General features: G+C 39.3%; 1 protein-coding gene across 1 annotated transcript in view; it reads left to right on the plus strand.

The window, feature by feature from the left end:
* DPYD (dihydropyrimidine dehydrogenase) overlaps positions 1–22385 on the plus strand; it is a 672292-nt gene that overhangs the window by 594590 nt on the left and 55317 nt on the right. The window contains exon 20 of the mRNA XM_019531048.1: positions 1442–1621. Coding sequence (XP_019386593.1) covers positions 1442–1621 — 180 coding nt within the window. The remainder of the gene's footprint in view (positions 1–1441; positions 1622–22385) is intronic.

Here is a 22385-nt window from a genome sequence, read left to right on the forward strand (position 1 = left end):
ATAAAAGGAAACCAATTATTAGACACTTACTTTTCTGTTCCTTGTCACTGTCAAATAGTAGGGACCATAGGGCAGAGCAGGGTGCATTCTTTCAGTAGAAAGACTCTTTTAGCACCACTTTTAAGGGCTATTTAGTTTTATGAATCATAACTGGGATTTTCCCAGATTATTTTAATGCTCAGCATAGATCACTGTTGCTGACACCAGATAATACTTATTGCCATATTTGCTGTTTGGGGTAAATGTTTCATAGATGAGACTGAGTTACCCCTGCAGTACCCACTAATCCCCTTAATAGTGTTGCCCATTGGACAAATAGGTCACTGATGAGTGAGTCAGGGCTTGGGCCCTGAGCCCTGGAAGATTGCCCAGAGAACAGTTGCGGGGTGGGGGTAGGAGGTGGACACATGTCATCACCCAATTTGAGGTGGCCTTTTTGGCCTCTTGGGGCACATCCAGATGAATGTGGCCATGCAGTATGTGGCACTGCAAACACATCTGAAGTGCCACAAACCACACAGTCAGGTGTTCTCCATGCTGCAAGGGCACACTGACTGCGCTTGCAAGTTTGTTTGTTTTTTCTGTGGGGTATCCAGGGGTCAAAAAACCTGCCAAAAACAAAAATGGACCAGTGCGCTCATGGGCAGCGCACACTGCTGAAAAGCAGAGCCCGGTAGCCCAGAGCCATGCTGTGGCTGCCAGCCAGGCTCCGCCCAGCAGGATTGCTGCTGCTGCAACCCTGGGAGGACCCCAGGGAAAGCTGCTAGGGCCAGCCCAGTGCTCCCCTACCACCACTGGGGTAACTTGCCATGCGCCAAAGGGCATGTGGCACAGGCGTTCCCCAGGGACAAGTAGCTGCAGTGCAAGGTGCGACTAATAATTGTCCCTGGGGAATCAAATGTCTGCACTCATCTGTACACAGCCCTAGAGCCTTGAAGTGGCTTGACAGCTACAACCTGGTCATTTAAAAAAAAGCGAAAAAGAACAAGTGCTGGTGGTAAGGATCTCCTTCTTCTGTATCTGTTTCTTCTCATCTTATATTAAGACCACGGGCTCTTCAAGGCAGAGGTCATCTCATTGTTACTTGTGTGGACAGTGCCTAATGCAATGAGGCACACTGCATGCAGGCATCATAGCAAAACAGATAATATCAAAAAAGAGTCCTGGGAAGCTGCAGCACGGTACACATAAATGTCCTCCCACACTGCAAAGTGTTCTGTTCCTGGTTAGCCTGAGATCTTTGTTTTAAAGTCATCTGCTATTTATTTGAGTGGATCTAACTGATTTGGAATGAGATTCCATGTTCCTAACATGGACCGGCAAACCACAGTCTCCCAGGAACCAAGTAACTAGATCTGAACATCAGGAAATACTGGCAGCAGTTGTTAAGTTCACATGCACTGTAATATGTATTGCTGATTGCCGGTTGTATGTATTGTAGGTATGCAGTGCAATTCAGAATCAAGATTTCACTGTAATTGAAGACTACTGCACAGGATTGAGAGCCCTACTTTATCTGAAAAGCATTGAGGAACTTGAAGATTGGGATGGACAGAGCCCTGTAACCATGTGCCACCAAAAAGGAAAACCAGTACCCCAAATTGCTGATCTAATGGGAAAGGTATGCTGTTACAATATAATTCCTATTTAATGAAATTAGTTTTTGGATGTATCTTACCACAGGTAGTCAGTATGTCTTCTAGACATTACCAAATATCAGCAGGCAGCTTGAAAAATACTATTGGTAATAACCTGACATCATGCAGATGACCATCTGCATGATGTCAGCACTTTGTTGACAGGTGCATGGCTTATGTTTTAAATATACAATGTACAAATGAAAAGTATTTGAAATAGGTACAGTTTGCATTCTTAATACTGGTTCTGAAGTAATGACACGTTTATACTGATGTATCTCACATTTCTTTTGTACACCGAAATAATTTCCACTGGAAACAAAATGAACAGACAAGGATCTATCCTGAGGCAATTTTATGAAGTACCTTGCAAATAAGTGGCAGGGCATAGATAAGACCCTGTCAAAAGGAGGGCAAGGCCACCTATTCTTTAATTTAACATAAGTCACGGTCCCCTTCCTAAAACATATGAGCATATTTTAACCCAGAGCTGTCCAATTTATTTGACCCTGTGGTGTAGATCTGGACTACAGGGCTTCATATAGGCTGGACAGCCCCACCTCCAGTGGCAGTTGCATATGTTGCTTGCTCCCTCTTTTCCCCTTAGTCACCAGTGACAACTGGAGACCTCAGATTCAGAGGTGAGCTATGGTGTTGAGCAGTAAGTACCCAGGGGTAAGTGTTCACCCCCTGGGTTCCAGAGCCCCAGCAGAAAGCCCCATGGGCTGCAGTTTAAGCTGTCATAAGCCATGTGCATCAGGCCACCACTTGAACGGCCCTCTTTTAACCATTCTAATTTCCTGCTATTGCAGGGTATTGGCCTGTGCCCTCATCTCTCCTGTTCTCGGCCAATGGCACTTAAGGAAATGTTGTAGGGCATTTTTTTTAAATTTATCTCACAACAGCAGTATGCCCTGTTGAGGACATCTCCTGCAAAGCTGAGAGCAGTCATTGGGGCAAGCCTGAAGCAGCTTCACTGGTGAACTTCTAGGTCTGGAGTGCATCAGTGGACTTGGATGCGTAGGGCATGAGTGGGGCATGGTCAGCCCTTTCTTCCCTAGGACCAGCCTTTGCAGCAGTATAGACAAGCCCTTTGTGACATGTGAGTTAACAATCTTGGGGACGCTTTTGGAAAAGGGATTGCTTGTGAATAACAGATCTGGAGATGATGTCCTGGGAAGGTCTTTCTAGTCCTTTGTTCCTATGGCAGAGCAGGGACTTGAATCTTGGTCACCTTGTTTGTCTGTCTCCTGTGCTGTTCTACCTGTTTCCACCCTTTATCTCTGCTATAGTAGCCCCCCAGTTGCCACAGTACTCCCAAGGAATTTTGCTGTACTTGGGAAGGAGATGGGTTTGGCCAGCCCAAAGGCTGCTCTTCCCTGGACCACAGCATCTGCAAATCTATGCTCAGAACCAGCGAGGCATAACTGGCTGTCAAGCAGCACCCTCCTTCCTACCGCACCAAGCAGAATCCCTGCACAGCAGCGAGAGCGTTCCTTTGTTTCTGGTTACTAGAGGGGATCACTTTGAAGAGTGGTTTCAGTTATACATCATGCCTATTGATTATCCTTCTAAAAATCTAATATAACACTGTTGAAAGTGTTGTAAAAAGTAAAGAATTACAAAAGAATAGGATTTGGAGTGTCAAATGCCTCCAAATCTCTGCTTATCATTGCTGATGACTGGAGTTCTTTTCAGCAGGAGATAAGAGATTTTTTTGTTCTCTGTGGAGCTCAGAAAATTATAACATTACCTTTCTATTGAAAAGACAATCCTGTTCCTAAAGCTCTGAGTAACACTGCATTTAAAAAAAAATTCTAACCAGCTTACTTTTCAGTTATATACTTTATCTGATTAAACTTTGGACTAAAAGGTTTTGTCTTAACTTTCTTTCCATATCACCTATTTTCAGAGAAATATACACTGCATTTACATTTTGTATAATACAGCGATTTTTAACTATTCTTCTGTAAAACAACATTCAGTATTCTTTGTATTACCTCTGTATTATACTAAATAGACAGCCATTGTCAGAAGACATTTCTCATGTCCTTCTGAATGAGGGAAAAAATTATAATTCTTAGTCTTTTCAGCTTGTCACTACATCAATAATTAACTTTAAAAAGGTAGTATGAAAAGATGCTTTAAGGAAGCATTTAATAATTCAAAGGAATCTTAACTTGAAATGGGTCACATGAAAAAGGAATGAAAAACAAAGCCCTGTGTAATCTAGTTTGGCTGGCTCTGTTAGACATTTAAAAGGAACAAGAGATGCAGGATATAACTGATTTTGTATTTGATTGCCCTTAATACAGAATTATATCATTGGATCACTGCTACCAGATGACAAAATGTAAAGTTTATCCAGGCTGAACCATTGAAAAGATAATTGTATATTTCAGCCTGAAGTTCAGGGTGACTGTACATCCAGTAATGAACAAATAAGGAGAAAAGGAAGAAAAATAATGCAGCATGGGTATACGGGAAATACTATGATAAATGACTCTACTAGAGGCAATCAAACATAAAGGCTGATATCATTAATATTTATAATATCATAATTAGCAAGACTGAGCCTAAGCAGTGTTATTAGTGTAACTAATTATGTTATCATAAACTAAGTTTGTAGTATTATAGGAATTGGTGTTCTTACCTTCATAAATTATTATCAATATTGGATTTCATGTACTGCACCTAGCAAAATTCTCTAACCACTATAGTTTCATATATATTCAAATCCAAGGAGCTTCCTAGTTAACATGTTTTGTATTAAGAGACAGCATGTTCACCAGATTCTGCCTCTGAAACAAATCCTTCACTGCATCTATATATGAACTGTACCTGAGAAGGAGATGGTGACCAAAAGATATGTCCAGTACATTTTAAGTACAAAGCTATGGACAGATACCATGTTAGTAAAATGTGGATAGCCAAAATCCTACATTCTGTTCAGAACTCTATAAGAAAGCTGAACAGGAAACATGGGCTTAGTATCCAAAATAATCAATGTCAGTGTGTCAGACTGATCATATAATATGGTTAAAAATGTAAGAATCTGATTCTTCTCCATTTAGGTAGTAAAAACCAATTCTGTTGATTTCAATGAGAGCAGAGTCTCTGCCCTCAAGTATGTGAGGTAGAGACTATCAAGAGATGACTTAGAAACAGGTAGAATTTGCAACAAACCAAGTTTCAGTTGAGTTTAGGATGTGTACCAGATGCTGCATAAAGCAGGACAGGTGGTGAATATTTTAGTCAGGATACATTTTATGAGTGGCAAAATTTTTCTTTCTTTTGTGCAGGTGCCAGCTGATTCTTGGCTAGGTAGGTTCACTTCAGTGCACTGTAACAGAGTACTTTTAAAAACGTTATCATCCTTATATATAATCATTCCTACTGTTTATCATTTTGTTTCCTGCATTGGGTTCAGGCTCACTTAAACAGAACTTCTTACTGGTAGATTCTTTTAGTGCTAGATTACCTGATTTAAAGAACAAGGCCAATATCTTTAAAAGATGTTCTTGATACTGAATTGAAGCTGCTTTGAGATGCAGCCCCTGGGGACACTGTTAAAAACTGTATGTTTCTCACTCCCAGAAGCTACATTTGTTACATTATTTCTACATTCCAAAGAATACAGAAAATACTGTGATAAACAGAAGTAAACATTTTAATAAAGTCTACCTTGAAGCGTTTTTAGGGCAACCTTGTATCTGCTTTTTGTTCAGAAAAGAGAATTTTCATTGTTTACCTCAATTTATGCTTCTTATCTTAATAAACCCAATTCTGATTTATCATTCTAAAAAGGTTATAGGCTTCATAGCATTAGAAGGAAGTTTTAAATCTTCATTTCTGTCTTGGCTTTTTATTATCCCAGCCCATATTTCCAGCCATCTGAAGGCTTGCTACAGACCCAAGATTATCCTCCTTAAATCAAATCATATATTTTAGAAGAGCTTTTCAAGAATATTCGGGATCTTTACTGTTAGGCTTCTTTCTTGTAGCAAACACCATTGAAGGAGTAGCATTTGCCAGCAGCATCTATGTACTGCAGTTATTTCCTGTTGTAGGTGCTAGGAACATTATGATTTCCTGTGGTCCTTGGGTGATAAGTTTCGCTAAATGTTAACTTTTTCTTAAGAGCAAAGACTTCATTCACAACTTCCTATAAGAGGATACTATGCCATCCAGCCCCAGCTTCTTTCTTGTAAAAACAGCTTTCCTCAGAACCACTGCAAAGAAAGTGCTGGCATAGTTCCCCTACCAAAGTGGAAGAGAGGAACAAAGCCAGACCTATACTTCTGGTCTTTTAACCCCACTTTCTCTGATGGGTCACTTATTACATCTTTTCTTCAGTGAAGGGATGAGTTTTTTTTGAGGTGCTGGCACCTCACCCAGTATCAGTTTTCCATTAAATGCAAGAAAATGCTTGTTAACTCATTGTAGCTATAATCTCATCTTGAAAATATAGATACTAAGATGAGAGAAAGGGGCAGTAATGATGATGACATTGCAGAGCTTTTTCACTGAATTCCTCAAGGAAAAGCCTTTTTAAAAGCACACCTAACTCCACGTGAATTTTGAATTGTGATCAGGTCCATGACCCACCGAGGCTGACGGATAAGATGAGCAGTGTTTTCTCACAATGTAAAGGTATTACTATGGCTATAAGAGAGAGTGAGACTATAAATACATAACTGTATAATCCATAATTAACTGAATTGTGTTTCGAAACTAAAGTTCCCGAGTTTTTCAAGGAAGTGTAGGAACTGGAGAGCTAAAAAGAGTATTTTCACAGGATATCTAGGCAAGGTACAGTATTCCCCATGGGTGCAATTTAAACTTGTATGAGTAGTCACTGTCTCATCCTGTCTGTTTCTTCCAGGAATCTTTCATTAGTTGTGTACAGATCTTACTCCAGAGACCTGAAGTAATTATGTCCAAGAAACACACTGGTGTCAGCTTGTGGTAACAGAAGTGTTATAGAATGTGTCTTTAGAGTGCTTTCACATTATGTCAAGATAAACGATAAAAATCATACTTAACACGGTGACCTGCATACACGATAAGTAGTTAAAAAAAATAAGACAGTATATTAAACTGGTAGGTATGGACTTTGAAAGATGTAATAAATACTCAAGGACATATTAGCAGCTCTATGTCAGCACTCAGAAACTTTGCATAAACCAAAGTTCATTTGATCAAATAGCATCAGGAAGTGAGAATTTCATTGAAGTATCCATAACAAAATGAATAACATAAGAACATTTTGTTTAATAAATATCCAAAAGGCAAAGCAAACTGATTTGCATTCAAAAGACTCCTTATCAATTAGAACTGTGTTCAAATGAAGATTTGAACAAAGTTTATGATAATAGTAGGTGGTCTCCACTTCTGAGTAGACACAGAGATAAGAATGATCCTGGGTATTGAAAACTCCATCTGGTATGTGAACATTATGGAAAATTCTCAGCATCTTAAATTTTAAAAAACTATGTATTTTGTTCTCTGCATGCCTGGACCTCCCATTAAAGTTAAGATCTGCCTGTCCCTCAGTTAAAGCCTAGACCCTATGGGCTCTGTCTTTCTATTTGTGTGAGCATGATAAATTCTTGCCTTACAGCAGTCAAATCAAATATTGAGGGGGGAGAACTACAACATGTATAGATATTGTCCCAAAATTTTCTTTTTCTTTTTATAAAAAAAAAATACTTCAAATACAATACTAATCTCTAACCCCATTTTAGAACTATTATAATATAGATGCAAAATTCTGGCATTATTGAAGTTAAGGGCACAATTCCTGTTAACTTAAATGGAGCCAGGATTCCTTCACAAATGTTTGGGGACCCTACTATGAGCAGAAGTAAAGCCAGTCTTATATGAAAACCTCAGAGCAAATAAAGGCAAAGTGTTTGTTATGAGTGAGTTTCCAAATTAACCATCAAAAGAAGAATCCACATAGATTAGCTTCTGGCTTCCTGTGTTGTATAAGGGCCAGAAGTTCAGTGGAGTCAGGAGTAACACTCGTATATGACAGTGTCTGGAGATACCAGCTGGTAAGAGGCTAAATTAAAAAAAAAAGTACATGTTAGTGAAGGAACCTTCCTTCCATAGTCTGATCACCTCTTTCTTGTAGGAGTGGAGGAAGAAAGATTGAACTGTGTGCTTTGGGACACATTTTTATGTCACCCAGTCTTTACATCAGTATGCTCTGCTAGGTAGAACTTAATAAATGTATGCCATTTACTGATCCAAAAAACCTCACTTTTGTGTCAGGATTCCACATCACAATTTTAAGATTATTGGGCTGGACAGAGGCAATATGTCTAATTGGGCTGCACACAGGCTCCAAAATGTCTAATGTGGCATTTACAGTCAACTGGGAGAAGGGCTCCTTTCCTCTCACTCTTCTTGTCTATACCCTCCATCTCCTGCCATGAAACAGGGAGGAATCTCTATGGAGACAGAAATCAGAAATCTGATGGAACTACTGTGGAGCATCAGCTGCAGGCCAAAAAGTTTAAAGTAGACTGTTGCCAATTGGCAACTCTGAACATGTAGGTCTTAGCAGATTTGTTGCCCTTGGTACATTTCACAAATATTTGCAAGCCAGAAGCAATTATGGGCAATCCCAGGCCTAACCAGTTTGGAAAAAACACTACCTCTGTAAAATTGTTTCCCCCCCCAATTAGGCTATTATGGAAGTCAGTTATGATTATCTACAGCGCTGCTTTTTAGTGAAACTAAAGGTTGTTATATAAAATGCTAAGCCTTTTGCTGTAGAAATGGATAAAAACAAAGGAACTAGAAGTACTGAAGTGGATTGAAAATTGTTTAATCTTTGTGGGTTTTATATGTATTGTATGCTAAATTTGCTTTAAGCGCTGAGTTTAAAGTTTTGTATTCTCAGCCAGTAAATGTGGCTATTAAAAAACAGTGTATTCATGTTAACACCTTGGCTGGAGTGAGTTTAGTGCATTCACTGCTGGCAGTTGACTTCATGCCAGGAAAATCCAACTCCTGATGCAAAAGGATTTAAAAAAAAAAAAAAAAAGAGGAGTCAGGCAGTGCCAAAAATACATAATTCTTTTTTGTACTCTACAGTTTGTTTTACTTAGGAAAACGGCCTGGTCATACCCTGCAGCATGCATTCATTACAGTGATCTTTGACTGGCAGATGCAGAGTAATAGGATGCATATTTTAGTGCTTATTATAATACCCTGTCCAAAAACAACTTGACAAATTTGTGATTTCGACAGTATCTCATTTTGCTGGCTGCAGTGCTCTGTGATTGCCTAGTCCACGTGGCTTCCAGATTATGCATACCACCAATACTTCTCATTAAAATGGCCACAGTTCACCAGTTTCGGTAGCTTGGAACGAACTTGGAATGAATTATTATACAACAAAGAGGCTGCTGTCATGCAGAACAAAAGACAAGCAAAAGAGAGCTTTGGCTTAATGAGGCTAAGTGAGTGTCTCCCCTGCATCACCAGCTACTTGACGGCCTTTGAGCATGGATTTTTTTTCTCCACAGGCCAAAACCTTTGGTCTATTATTTTGTGTTTATGCACCTTGAGGCTAATATACATTTTAATATGCTGCACATGGAGAAAAAAATCAGCCATTAGATTAGAACATGTGCACTCCCTGTTAAGTTAATGACAGCCGAACATAGAGATAAATTTAGGTTTTCATATTTAATTATAGCACACTGCAGTACGTTTAGCAAGGATAAATTGCACTATTATTATGCTTCATTTTTTTGACATCTTTTCCTATTAACCATGCACACTTACCCCCACTTCCCTCCCCATTGCCACACATAACATTCTCTAATGCTATTAAAGTCTTATTCAGTATAGTTTTGTTTGTATTATTTTATTTGTTACTTGGGGTTGGTTTGTGAGTTAGGATATAGCAATTCAAAATATTTCTTATTTTAGGTGCTCTGCCTAAACAGAAAAGATATCGTTGATATGAACCACCACCACCACCACCCCCGCCTGACCTGCCAGGCTAGTAAATCAGCAGAGCTTTTCATGCCTGCAGTTGTAGCAGTGTTTCTAGGCCTTTAATTTTTCCTGGCTGCAAAATTTACCATACATGATTGCATAATCTTGTCCCTTTCTAAAACAGAAATTTGATTATAAAAGTAAAAACAAATGAATAATACATACAAGCTTTAAATTTCTCTATGGAATTTTATAGCTGGATAATATTAATGTGAACATTGATGAAATTAGGAAATTTTAAATTATAAAATGTCTCTGTAATACCGTATACCAGCATACAATAGCTAAAACAAAGCTTCTGCTGCTAGGCTACTTGAACGCATGCCATTTAATGAGACTTTGTACATTTTTTAAGTCTTGTTTGCTAGCTTTTCTGTAACAAGAATTACATCAGAATGTAGGGCCAGTCTTTGGTCTTTCTGTAGACAATGCAAAATTCAGGAGCACTTAATAAATTGGCTTATGACTTGGAGGTAATGTCTTCTAATCAAATTTATCATGGAAATATGTAGTGGTATGGCCAACTACTACTGAATGAAAGTGGGTCCTGGTACAGCATTTAAACAGTATTACTACGTATGAAAGTTTTTTACTTTTCAAATAAGAGCTGCTCTTTTCAAGTTGCAAAATGGGAAAAACAGATTGTCTGCGTCCCAGAATTAAAGAAATACTACTGTTTTCCAAAGAGGGTTAAAGTGGGGACTATCTCATAGGAAGGAGATTTTCCTACTCCTGCTGTGTGTAAAAGCAGGTAGAAGATATTATGCTACAGGCTTATTCCTAGATTATTCCTTATTGGATAGTTGTTTCATGTCAAAAGACACTGTGGTTTGATGACCAGAGGGTCATGACAGGAATAATAATCGCCTTATTAAAGGGTGTCTGGATCTTGGTGATAATGCATTCTTCACAGCAATCAGTCAGCAGTTGCTGGTGGAAGAATTTTCCTCAATGGCAAAGGAAAGTAGCTTTTTCATATTCATTGAGAATGTGTTATGCCCTCCTCCTCCTCCTCCGATCGTCCTTCTCTAATAACTTTTATTGCCATTAGAAGTATATACAAATATTCTCCTTGCCAGGTTTAAGCTCACAAATTTTTATGGGTTTCATCTCTTCTGCAAAAAGATCAGGAAGGGGAAAATTACTTTTTGCCCAGCGCCATGTTGGAAATTTGATTGACAGCAAAAATAGGTATTAGACAGTCATTGAATCACTCAGTGTCAAAGATTTTTTAATGAATATAGACCTTTTCCCCTTTGAATCATAATTTGAACTGAGTCCAGGTCTGTAATGACTGGGAGCTAATTGTCTAATGTAGGGGTGCTCAACCCCTGGCCTGTGGGCAAGATCCAGCCCCCAGGGCTGGATCACCCAGTCAATGGGACTCTCCATGAGGTATATGGAGAGCCCTGTATGCTAGATCAGGCTAGATCGAGTACACAGGACAGCACAAGGCTCTATCCAGTTGTAAGGAAGCAGCACAGTGCCTGGTCCCAGTGCACAGGGTTGAGTCTGGCCTGCAGACCAGACTGCCTCATTTATCTGGCCTGAAGGGCCAAAATATTGAGCACTACTGGTTTAAAGCTCAGGCACTCAATATTAATGACTATTTTATATGTATAAAATTTAGTTTATAATTTTATAAAAGCAAATTTTAATAATGTAAAATGCATCCACAACCAGGAAGAAATGCATAAAAAATTTAAACTATAATTAGAAATATAATAAACTGATGTTATATATGAAACTTTTACCTCTGGTGGCTAATCACTAGTGAGAAGTCTAACTTACTGACAAAATAGGTATTTTTGAGGTGGTCATCACCATCTTATTACTTGTTAAGCAATAATAATATGCCTGATATTAGACACGAGATAACCCTTTATGGATACAATCTCTGGCCTAAAGCTATCCAGTAGGGGTGTGTGAAATGGGGTGTATTCGATTCAGCCTAAACTGGGGGCAGTGATTCAAATCATTGATTTGGATCGCTGTCCCCGATTCGATTTGGCCGAATCAGAATCTGAAAATTCATTGCTGATTCGGCAAATCAGTGATTTGGCAATAGACACAACTTTAAATGTTTTTTCTACATACCTCAAGGTACCAGGCACAGCTCATGAATGCTGCAATGCTGGGGCAGGTGGAGCATCCCACAGGAGCATGGAAGGGGCCCTCTGTGTGCTTGGCGGTGAACTCAGAAGTGGACCAGAAGTATTGGTCTAATACTAAACTTTTGGTCTGGTGAACCTTTTCAAGCAATTAGCTGTGGTACTACATGGTAATTAGTCTGCTCAGCGTAAGACAAATGCATAACAAGTCTTCTACTATTGATCACAGACAGCAGAAAAGATAGGAATTTTAAAACTAAAAAGCTGCTGTGATAGTTATTCCTTATCTGTTTTGTTGATTTCTGCCTAGTTGTCTCTTCGTAGTTCAGTAAACTCTGACCCTCAGAAAAATAATTATAAATCTGATTTTAAGCTAATTATCTTGACTGTTCTATATGTCAGAGATAGGAACTGGAGGGACTACAGGGTTAAATAAGCTAAAAGATGTAAATATATGTAGACATTTTATATATGATGACTATGGGTATATAAATAAAGGGAAGAAAACATAATCTACAAATACTTGAAGGCAGTATTCACTCAGGAGAGAAAGGAATTATTTAGTGTTGGAAATGGCATTTAACTAAGACCAATGAGTTGAAGTTAAGAAATAAGCTATTTAGGATCAATATCAGGAAATTTTCCTGACAGCAAGATATACTAGACTGTAGGAATAGCCTCTTCATGGAAGTGGTAGAAGTCACATCACCATTTTGGGTGGTTTTGAAGTTATATTGGGCAAACTCTAGCAAATGCACTACAAAAAAACTAGTCTAGGTTGGCAGTAAGATGTATCAGTCTGTTAATAAGATTTTTTTCACATCTGATTTGTATGACGTGTAGTAGTTGCTCTTTTAGGCATGCCAAACCTGTCCTAGATTTTGTCTTCTAGATTCTCTATATAGCATTTAGGTAACAGTACTTCAGTAGAAGGCAGGGGTGTAGGTTGTAGCCATGTTGGTCTAAGGACATAAGCAGACAAGGTTCTTTGGGTAAATCCAATATTTCGGAAAAAATCTTCTTAGAAAGCTTTCGGGCACAAGCACCCTTTGTCAGGCTGAGAAAACATCTGCAGATGGTCTGTGCTCTTCCTGGATGGAATGGTAAAGCAGCCAGAGCCCCAGTATAAGCAGTATGGCTTATATTAAGCTAACATTATCAAGTTATACACAACTGAAACATTTTTAAGACCATGTATGTTATTACAAGAAGATTAAGTGGACAGGTGGCAGAATTCAAGCCTGTCAATAGATTGTGAAATTTCTTCATTAGACTCATTTCCTCTGTCATTTCTAATGCTGTTCTATCTCATTCTTTTAAAACAGTTTTTTTAACATCACTTTATACCAGCAAGTCATCAATTACTTATGACCTTTAATTCTCTCCATTCCCTCCCCAGCTACGTACTTCCTCTTCCATAATAAACAAATGTCAAATTTTATATATTTATTTTCTTTGTTGAACTAGCCCCAAGCTTCGGTTTTGATGGAACAATTTAGAGAAATATTTCTATCCCTCCCATTGCATATTGTCTAAAGGCAAATGTTCTCAGTCCCCTGGCACATGTTACAATTAAGATGCGATGAACCTGTTTATCACACCACAAATTGCAATAAATGGCATGACAGTATTGGAAACCATTAACAAAAATATTCCACAAAAATATGTAACATGTTTGTGCTGGCTTCCATCACACTTTAAATTGAATGTGTGGCAGGGTAACTAGAGCCAGCTCAAGACTCCGGATAGGTCCTGGGGATGGGACCGCATCATGGTTTTGAAGCAGCCCTGGTGCAGTCCCAGGTTTGGGACCAACAATCCCAGGACCACTCAGGTTATGGGCCACCCAGATTCTATTTGCCAGTGCAGGCAAGTAGTAACGATGCCATAAGGTTCCAATCCCTGATCCAAAATTGTGCATGCACATGTGGCATGGCAGGAGGCACATTTGTTGGGATCAGAGATCAGATCCCATCAGGCCATTAAATGAATATGTGCAAGAGGCTTTCTAATAATGTTATTTAAATGCTGGGCACTCTACTTCTATATGTGGGAGTTGAGGTAAATGCTTTCTGTACCATGCTGACCTATTCATACTACACAAAATTCATTCAGACTGTGGAACCTTGCTTGGGCTCTTCCAGAGAGTAATTACAGTCAACCTGTAATCTGTTACTCTGGGAAACATCAGGGCTTTGTAATAGTTTGAAAGGGTCTGGCAAGACTGTATTGATTTTCTGGAATCTCATTCAGACTGATAGCACTTGGGTTCTCTGAGGGGTGATGTTTAGAACATGTACTCCAGGTGCTATTAAGATGGTGGGTCTAATACTACACACGGTTGAGACCTTGTTTGTCCTTTGTTCAGCTCAGCAGACAAATGTTAATGAAGTAGCCCCCTTTTCTTTTGTGCACTGTATCTTTGATTTTTATCTTCCTGTTGTTTGGAGATCTTTATGTTATTTATTGTATAGCCTATATATAATTGATCAGGGTATGTCAGGCTACATATTCTCTCATTTATCATTTTGTCTCGTTCCTCTGACTGCTTGGCATAATTACATGGATTTTTTTTCTATTACTCTGTTAATGTAGTTCCAGGTTGCTGATATGTTATACATGAAATCAATAAAATTCTGTATTGATTTTATGTATTATACCTGGGTTCATGAGAGGCTCTGAGGTATGCCACTGAAAACAATGCGGGGGGTGGGGGGGCAAGTTCAAATCCTTAGAACTTTGATACCTTGACTTCAGGCTCCAGTATTTTAACCCCAAGTGCCATCTAATAATTTTTAATCTGTGGGGCACAAACCACAGTGGTGTATGTAGCAGAGTATCTAAGATCCTAAGGGAATATATGGAAAATATGATAGTTTCTGAAGGAGTAGAGGGCAATTCATTTAAAATATAAAGGAATCTTATCCAGATTCTGGACAAACTCCTGGTCCAAATCCATTGATGTAAGCTGAAATCTTTTTATTGATTTTAATAGCATTTGCATCAAGCCCTGAGTGATTGTGAAATTTTGAACTGGCCATTTCAAAATTTTTCCTGGAAGCAAAAAAAAAAAAAAAAGAACATTTTAAAAGTACACAACACCTGTAGGCTCAAATATATCTGTGACCCCCCTCTACATGTTACAGGTATCATGCAATTAACTGGCATTTACCTTGAGACCAGCTACACATGCAAAGTAGCTATCACTTGATATAAAACTCCAACCAGCTGCAACGTTAGAAGTAAAAAATGTGTACTAACCTTATAGCTGGTTTAATTGCTTGTATAGCAGGGTCTATCCTGAAGTTGGGAGCCCCACCAGCTGACAGGACTCCCAGTGGCAGGGATGCACCATACGCAGTGTGAAACCCTGAGCCATGGGGATTGAGGCTGCCATGATCCCCAAGACTTGGGGGGGGGTGAAACCCTTGGACTCACATGGGACTCTCAGTTCTAAATGAGCCGCATGCCTAGCTGGGACCAAGGGTCCCTGCACCTGATGGTGGGATGCAATTGGGACCCAGAGCTAAGTCAGATACAGTGTCTCAGTCCCTGCTGTGCTTGGCCCCCACAGCTGGGAGTCCCCTCACAAAAGGTGTTCCCAGGCATGGGAGCCTGCTTTTTCTCAATACAGGGGGAGCCCAGGATTGGTTTCCCCCTACACTTGCAATAAGGCACAGTAGGTTCTAATGCGCAATCCCACAATTGCACCTTCTGCCATACACATGTGGCATGGCAGGAGAAGTGCTTGTATAGATTACACAATAGATACAATCTCGCCTTTACTTAAAACCCTGGAGGTTTTCAAAAACAGATACTGGATAGTCACCTTACTGGGGTCACTTGACCACAGTTGTCTTCCTGCCTAGAATAGGGGGGCTGGACCCAATGATCTGCAAGGTCCCTTCCAGCCCCTAACAATCTATGAATCTGTGTAGAAGAGGCCTATAGTTTCTTTTTTCTTAAAAAATTACTAATAAACTGTCAACAATTCATATACCATCTTTTAATCCAATGCAAACTGAATTCACAAACTGCTGAAAATAAGAATTGAAATGGAAATGATGAGAATCCTCTAATAGCTTTAAAATGGGTGTCCTTTTATAACTAATATTTTAAAAAATTCCCTCAAGGAATGGATGTGGTTGTTAGAACTACCATTCTAGATTATGTGGATTGGCGTCTTAATTAATTCTCATCCTATATACTTGCCCTATCTGTCTACACAATGAAGTCATTATCATTTACTTGATAGACTGCTACCATTTTAATAGCAAGCTTGTCATAACTTAGGCTTTGACCCTGCAATACATAATACGTGGGTGGACTTATATGCCTGTTGCTGGATTGTGGTCTTAATTGCCAGAATGAAGCAGATGGAGAAGAAAGCCTTTGTTTACATCTTTCATTAACGTTAGCTATACTTTAATTTTTCTGGTGTTCATCTGAGTCTGCATAGTCCTAATTCTTTGCAAAGGAATCTGTAATAAATGTAGTGACATATTTGCAGTCTGAGAAGTGTTAGCCTTCAGGCAGGGGAAGGCATGTTTGAAAGTTGGTGAAACTTATTCTCAGCACTTATTCTATGATCTACAATCTTGATTTATTATTCTAGTTGCCCAGTTTCTAAATGGTATGAAAGTTTGGAGGTAATGTCTGCATCAGCTTGTCAATGCTATTTCAGTGTTGTGCACACTTTGTTATAGTTCAACCTGTGTTTTGAATGTAATTTTTAGTGTAGCATTGAGCATTTGTTATGGCAGGCACTTGATACCTAATGGGCAGACAATGTCTGGAAGGCTGTGAGAGAGCAATCCTTTCTAGGGTTTGACCCTAGAAATTCACCAGCAGAAGAATGTGGCCAAGAAAGGTGTCAGAAGATTTAAAGAAAAAAATTGATTTCTAAAACAGGAAGCCATTTCACCGTCAGAAGAAAGACTGGCCCAGGTTGTAACAGGGTGCCTTAGTTATAGGTAGGCTAACGGAATATTTACCTCCGTATCTCTAGAGAGATCTACGCCTCACAACTGATTGATGCCTATTTAGAGAAAGACTGAACCAGGTTGTAACAAAGGGTATCTTAGTAATAGCTAGACAGATTGAATATTTACCGCTATATCTCATGGAAGCAGTATTTATTCAGTTATTTAATTTTTTTACACTCATTACATTTACAAAGGCACTCAGACACTAAGGTAATAAGGATTGTGTGAGTACTTACAAAGATTTTTTTCAATTTGGACACATGATAAACCATACAGTTTCATCCATTGGCATGACACAGTATAATTCTATGCTCTCATTCTGTGGTAAAGTTGGGGAGCCAGGATTTAGGGCAGGTAGTGTCTGATGAACTATATCTTTGGTGCATAACTACAGCTAACTCTCCCTGCCTCAGTCCCATAAGGGTACTTTAAATTTCCGTCCTGCCTTTCATCTCATAAACATGTTTCTCTTCACAACACACACCATATGCCAGTGGAAAAGGGTTGTAAAGTTTTATAGATATAGTTGAGAGTATTATGAAAGTATAATAAAGCAAAAATAATGCAAAGAAAGAGGAATTATTCAACAACCAAATTAAAATATGAACACTTTATTGGATATGGCTTCATTTTTTGATGTAGCCATCATGAATAGCTAAGTTTTTTTTAGTATGAAGTTAAGACGAATGAAAAAAAGAGTTTAGATATTAAATATACCAGCAAATATTTGTTAAAGAAAGCTTAAATATTTGTTGGTATGTTATTGAAGACATTGCCTAGTTTTATCTATTTGAAATGAAATATGAAAACGATTTCTGATTTTACTTTTGGCAATGTTATGCTTACTTCTAGGAAAACAGAGTTTCTATAACACATTTTTTTCATCACAAACTTATAAAATAATTTTAATTCGAGTTAAAACACCATAGATACAATGTGACTGGCAGGACTGTGTGGAATCTTAGTCACCTGTTCAAAGTAGGACACAGATGTGGGTGACTAAAAGTTGACACAATGGCAGACATTTGATTTGCGTGAAAATTTCAACATCACTGTGGCTGAAAGGGATCTTGGAGTCATTATTGACTCCAGGATGGACATAGGCCGCCAATGCGAGGAAGTGGTCAGTACGGCTAACCACACCTTGTCGCGCATCTACAGATGCTTCATGAGCAGGTCCAGGGTGATGATCCTCCCCCTCTATGCAGCACTGGTCAGACCACAGTTGGAGTACTGCATCCAGTTCTGGGCACCGCACTTCAAGAGGGATGTGGCTAGCATTGAGAGGGTCCAGAGGAGGGCCACTCACATGGTCAGGGGCAGCAGGCCAGGCCCTACGAAAATAGACTAAAGGCCCTGACTCTACTCAGCCTCCACAAGAGAAGACTGAAAGGGGACCTGGTGGCTGTCTATAAACTCACCAGGGGGGACTAGTAGAAAATAAGTGAGGCTCTGTTCCCTCGGGCACCACCTGGACTATCAAGGAATAACAGCCACAAATTGATTGAGAGTAGGTTAAGGCTTGATATCAGGAGGCATTACTTTATGGTTAGGGCTGCTAGACTCTGGAATGGGCTCCCAAGGGAGGTGGTGCTCTCCCCTACCTTGAGGGTCTTCAAGAGGAGGTTGGATAGATATCTGGCTGGGGTATTATGATCCCAGTACTTGTTCCTGCCCATTGGCAGGGGGCTGGATTTGATGATCTGTTCAGGTCCCTTCTGACCCTAGAAACTATGAAACTGTATTAATGTACAGATTTTAATATTTTAAAGCCCACAACCATAATTAATATCACAGTATAGAAATCTCAACAGAGAAAACAAAGTGTTAACAGGCATTTAGGCTTTTCTAGAACAGAAATGTACTAGTGATTCTCGGTAGGGACCGTCTTACAGAGGTTGACTGGCTGCTCCCTTTTGGAGCATATAAATAGTCCCCGAGCTATCCCCTAGAAAACAATTCGTTTTGAATATATTAGTGCAGTAAATATAGAAGAAAAGTCCATCAGCACCAGTGAAAGAATATACTTGTTTCCAAAAGTGGAGCTGGTTGAGTCTCTAAATTTCCATTTGTTTTTTAATCCCCTCATTCCAAATCAGAGTGAAAACTAGACTTTTTGAAGTTTCCTGCAGAAATGAGCTTCCAAAAATAAATAACTGGGCCCACTACAGAAAAGTAAAGATGTCACTATTCAGTTTTTCCTAAACAAAACGTAACAGCCAGTTGTGCCAGTTCACCCTGGGGCAAGGATAGTTTGTGGTAAACACACTATCTCACCACCCCAAGAGAATTTGAGGCCCTTCCCCAATGCAATCTCAAGCCATAGAGGCAGAGCCTAGAAATCCTGACAGCCGCATGTTGAGCCGACATGTAAGAGATGTAGTGCTAAATGGAATGATTGATGATGACAACAAGATTTGGTTAAGTTCTGGAGGAATTTCAGAAATGAATTTAAAAAGTAGTGCAGGCATCATCATAGGAGCCAAACAGGCAGGTTTGTAGGCTTGGCTGTAGGGCTGTACTGCTGACTTTTTTTACACTCAGGGACAGAAAATGTAGGCAGGCTACAAAAAATTCTACTGCAATATATTACAGCTGGTGGAACCTTCTTAAATTATTCCCTGCTTCTTATCACAACACCCACAAAATTCAGATAAATGTTGATACCTTCTTTACCTTGTCGCACTATAGGGATATATATTTTTTTTTAAGTTGAGAAAAATTAGAAGTCTTTTTCAGGTACATAAGGAATACAACATGAAACTCTCAGAGTTTTCATGTCTTGTTTGTATGGGGGATGTTTGACAGGAATTGGATAATTTGCCAGAGGAAACTTATTGCACACTGCTTGCGTATAAATTAACAACAATGAAAGTGGTAAATTAAAATTGCAACATTGATTTCCTTTTTAGCTCTGCTCTGCATTTATATAGAAGGATTTATTATTGCTGTGATTTACCTTCTACTAAGAAAGGAAATGAAAAAAGAAGCAGGAACTGTGATCTTTGGAAACTTCACCTCATGGAGGATACTGCAGCATGCCTTCTCAGAAATAGGGTGACTTGTAAGCTCATCAGACTTGTCTTTCACTCTCTACCTTGGCTTCCCAAATGATACCAAATCAGCTCTTAGTGCTCTCAGAACATTTACTGCTCAAGGTCCAATTTATCTTGAGAACATTTAAGGCCCCTAGTTGAAGACTGGAGTCAACGACTCCACTCCACGGGCAAAATAAAGCTTTCTTAGGTCAACAGTGCAAAAACCAGAACTTGCCGAGGAGCTGGTCCTTGGCTCTGGAACAAACTCCCACAGAAACTAAGAATCATCACAGTCATCATCACTATCCACTCTAAGAGCAAAGCATACTTACCAACTTTATTGCTTTTAATGTAAATGTAGGAGACTAGGTACTTTTTAAAAAAAACACTCCAAACACCAAAATTCTACCAAAAAATACTCAACTGCATACACAATTCTTCCCTAGAGGAGTGGAGGAAAGAAACTATGAACTGTATGTCATAGATGAATCATATTGCTTAATACCCTACAGAAGATGCTCAGATATTATGTTGGTAAGGACGGTGCAACAACCTATACAGAATAAAAAAGAACAAAAAATAGTATGAAAATTTGGTTTTATTTCCTGTCTTTGTCTTCCAAAAGAGAAAGAGAGAGAGAGAGACTGAGAAACAACCCCCAGGAGCTGAAATACACACTTAAAAAAATAGAAACTTGTACATATTAAATTCATATTCTTTTCAAAGGAAGAAATAAATTAAGAGAGGACCTCTTTGAACCATATTTCAAATGACAGTCTTGGGCCTGACTTTCAGTAATGGTATATACCCCAAAGTACTTCACTGTGATCCATGCCTGTTATGAATCTGAAAATCCAGGCCAGTGTTACAAACAGGTAACTTAATTTTCTGCCATATGGAAGAATTTATCAACACAAGCTAAAGAGAAGAATTTTAAAGAAAGTAAGGCAAATTTTATGTAAAATGAAATAAGTTAATAGTAGATTACTTTATGAAGCAAACTGAGCTCCTGCAGGAGAAACTAATAGTAATGCATTTTAAATGTAACGTGGCCCTTAGTAGAATGTTTTATAATCTCTTTAGTATAAATAATCAATACATATTTAGCATAAGAATATACAGAGAACAGCTGTGCATAATCCTTGGAACTGTGTGTGGCCCTACCTAACACAAAGGTGTTGTAAAATTGGTAAATATCCTAGTTTAAGCATGTTAGGGCATGGCTTGTAGGGCAAGGGGATACAGACTGGATCAAAACATAAGTATATTAGGTATACATCTAGGCTAGGTATACATACTCAAAAAGCCTGAGACTGAATCGATTCAGTCTTTGCAAGTTAGTCTAAGATGCACAGATTAAGTTGAAAGAAAAATGAATAGACATTTACCTTTGATTCAGGAAATGCAGTCTCATGGCTCCAGTGGCTCAGGCTAGAAACCAGGAAGCACTAGAACATGTGTGTTCACTTCCTCTTCCTGCTGCCCATGAGGTCCCTGGAATTTGCATTCCAGAATTACAGCAGCAGGACTCTGCAGGGTTGCTCATCACTTCTTCTTCATGCTTCCAGGTGCCTCTTGGATTTGTAGTCCACAGTTGCATCCAGCAGCAAGTTTGAGTGGGGAAAGAGTTGTTTAACCACCCTCCCTGGCCCCAGACCCCAGCGAGGGTTTGTCTGGGGGAGGGAGGTGGTCCCCCTGTAGACTGAGTTATAGCACTAGCCAGACTTGCCCTCCCCACCACCCCTTTGGCAGCCAGCCAGACCTCACTGTTCCAGCTAGGGAGCAGAGGGGTGGGGCCATCCCTGCTCTCTGGAGTGGACAGCATAGCCTAACCCAGGACTGGAATGCATGCTGGGATGCTGGGGGACTCTGATTTAACTTGAACCAGGAAGGAGTGTGGGACAGAAGTTTCATAAACCAGTTTGACCCAAATCAGTTAAATCTGATACTAAATTCAGCCAGGTTTATCTTAAACCAATTCCAGCCATTTTGAAACTGATTTATGCATACTGAGCTTCTGTTCTGTTACAGGTTTAAACCAGTTTCTTGTCACTTAAACTGGTTTATGTGTAACTTCTGTCCCTATCCCCCATGCACTGATTTCTAATTCCTAGAGTCAGGCTGGTCCCTATGTACTTGTTCAAGTTTCCACCTTCTACTTGTTCCACTGTCTACTATAGAAAGCAGCAGACTTTCCTTAGTCTAACTAGCATGCATAGAATAGCCTGGCACCAGAAACTTTCAAAGGGATTTGAGTAGTTGGGGAGGGAAGTTAGACCATAAGGTTCAGTATGGGATTGGTGGGATAGGATTACTGGTGGGCTGTGTTGAGTCCTGGAAACAGAGACATTGAACTGTACCTTAGAATTCTCTGGTTTTAGAAGGATTTTGATGAGAGAGAACAGCATGTGGAGGCAGGAAAATATGTAAATAAGGCCACTATCTTGATTTGCTCTGTTCAATGCCTTAGTACTGATCATGATGGCAGAAATGAGTGGGTTCCTATTGGCATACTTGAAATCAGAAACTAAAAGTATTGCAAAAAGAATAAAGAGAAAACAATCACGACAGATTCCTACTGTGACGGGAATGAGA

The sequence above is a fragment of the Crocodylus porosus genome, unplaced genomic scaffold (assembly GCF_001723895.1).
Source record: "Crocodylus porosus isolate Cpor-Errol unplaced genomic scaffold, CroPor_comp1, whole genome shotgun sequence".
NCBI lineage: Eukaryota > Metazoa > Chordata > Crocodylia > Crocodylidae > Crocodylus > Crocodylus porosus.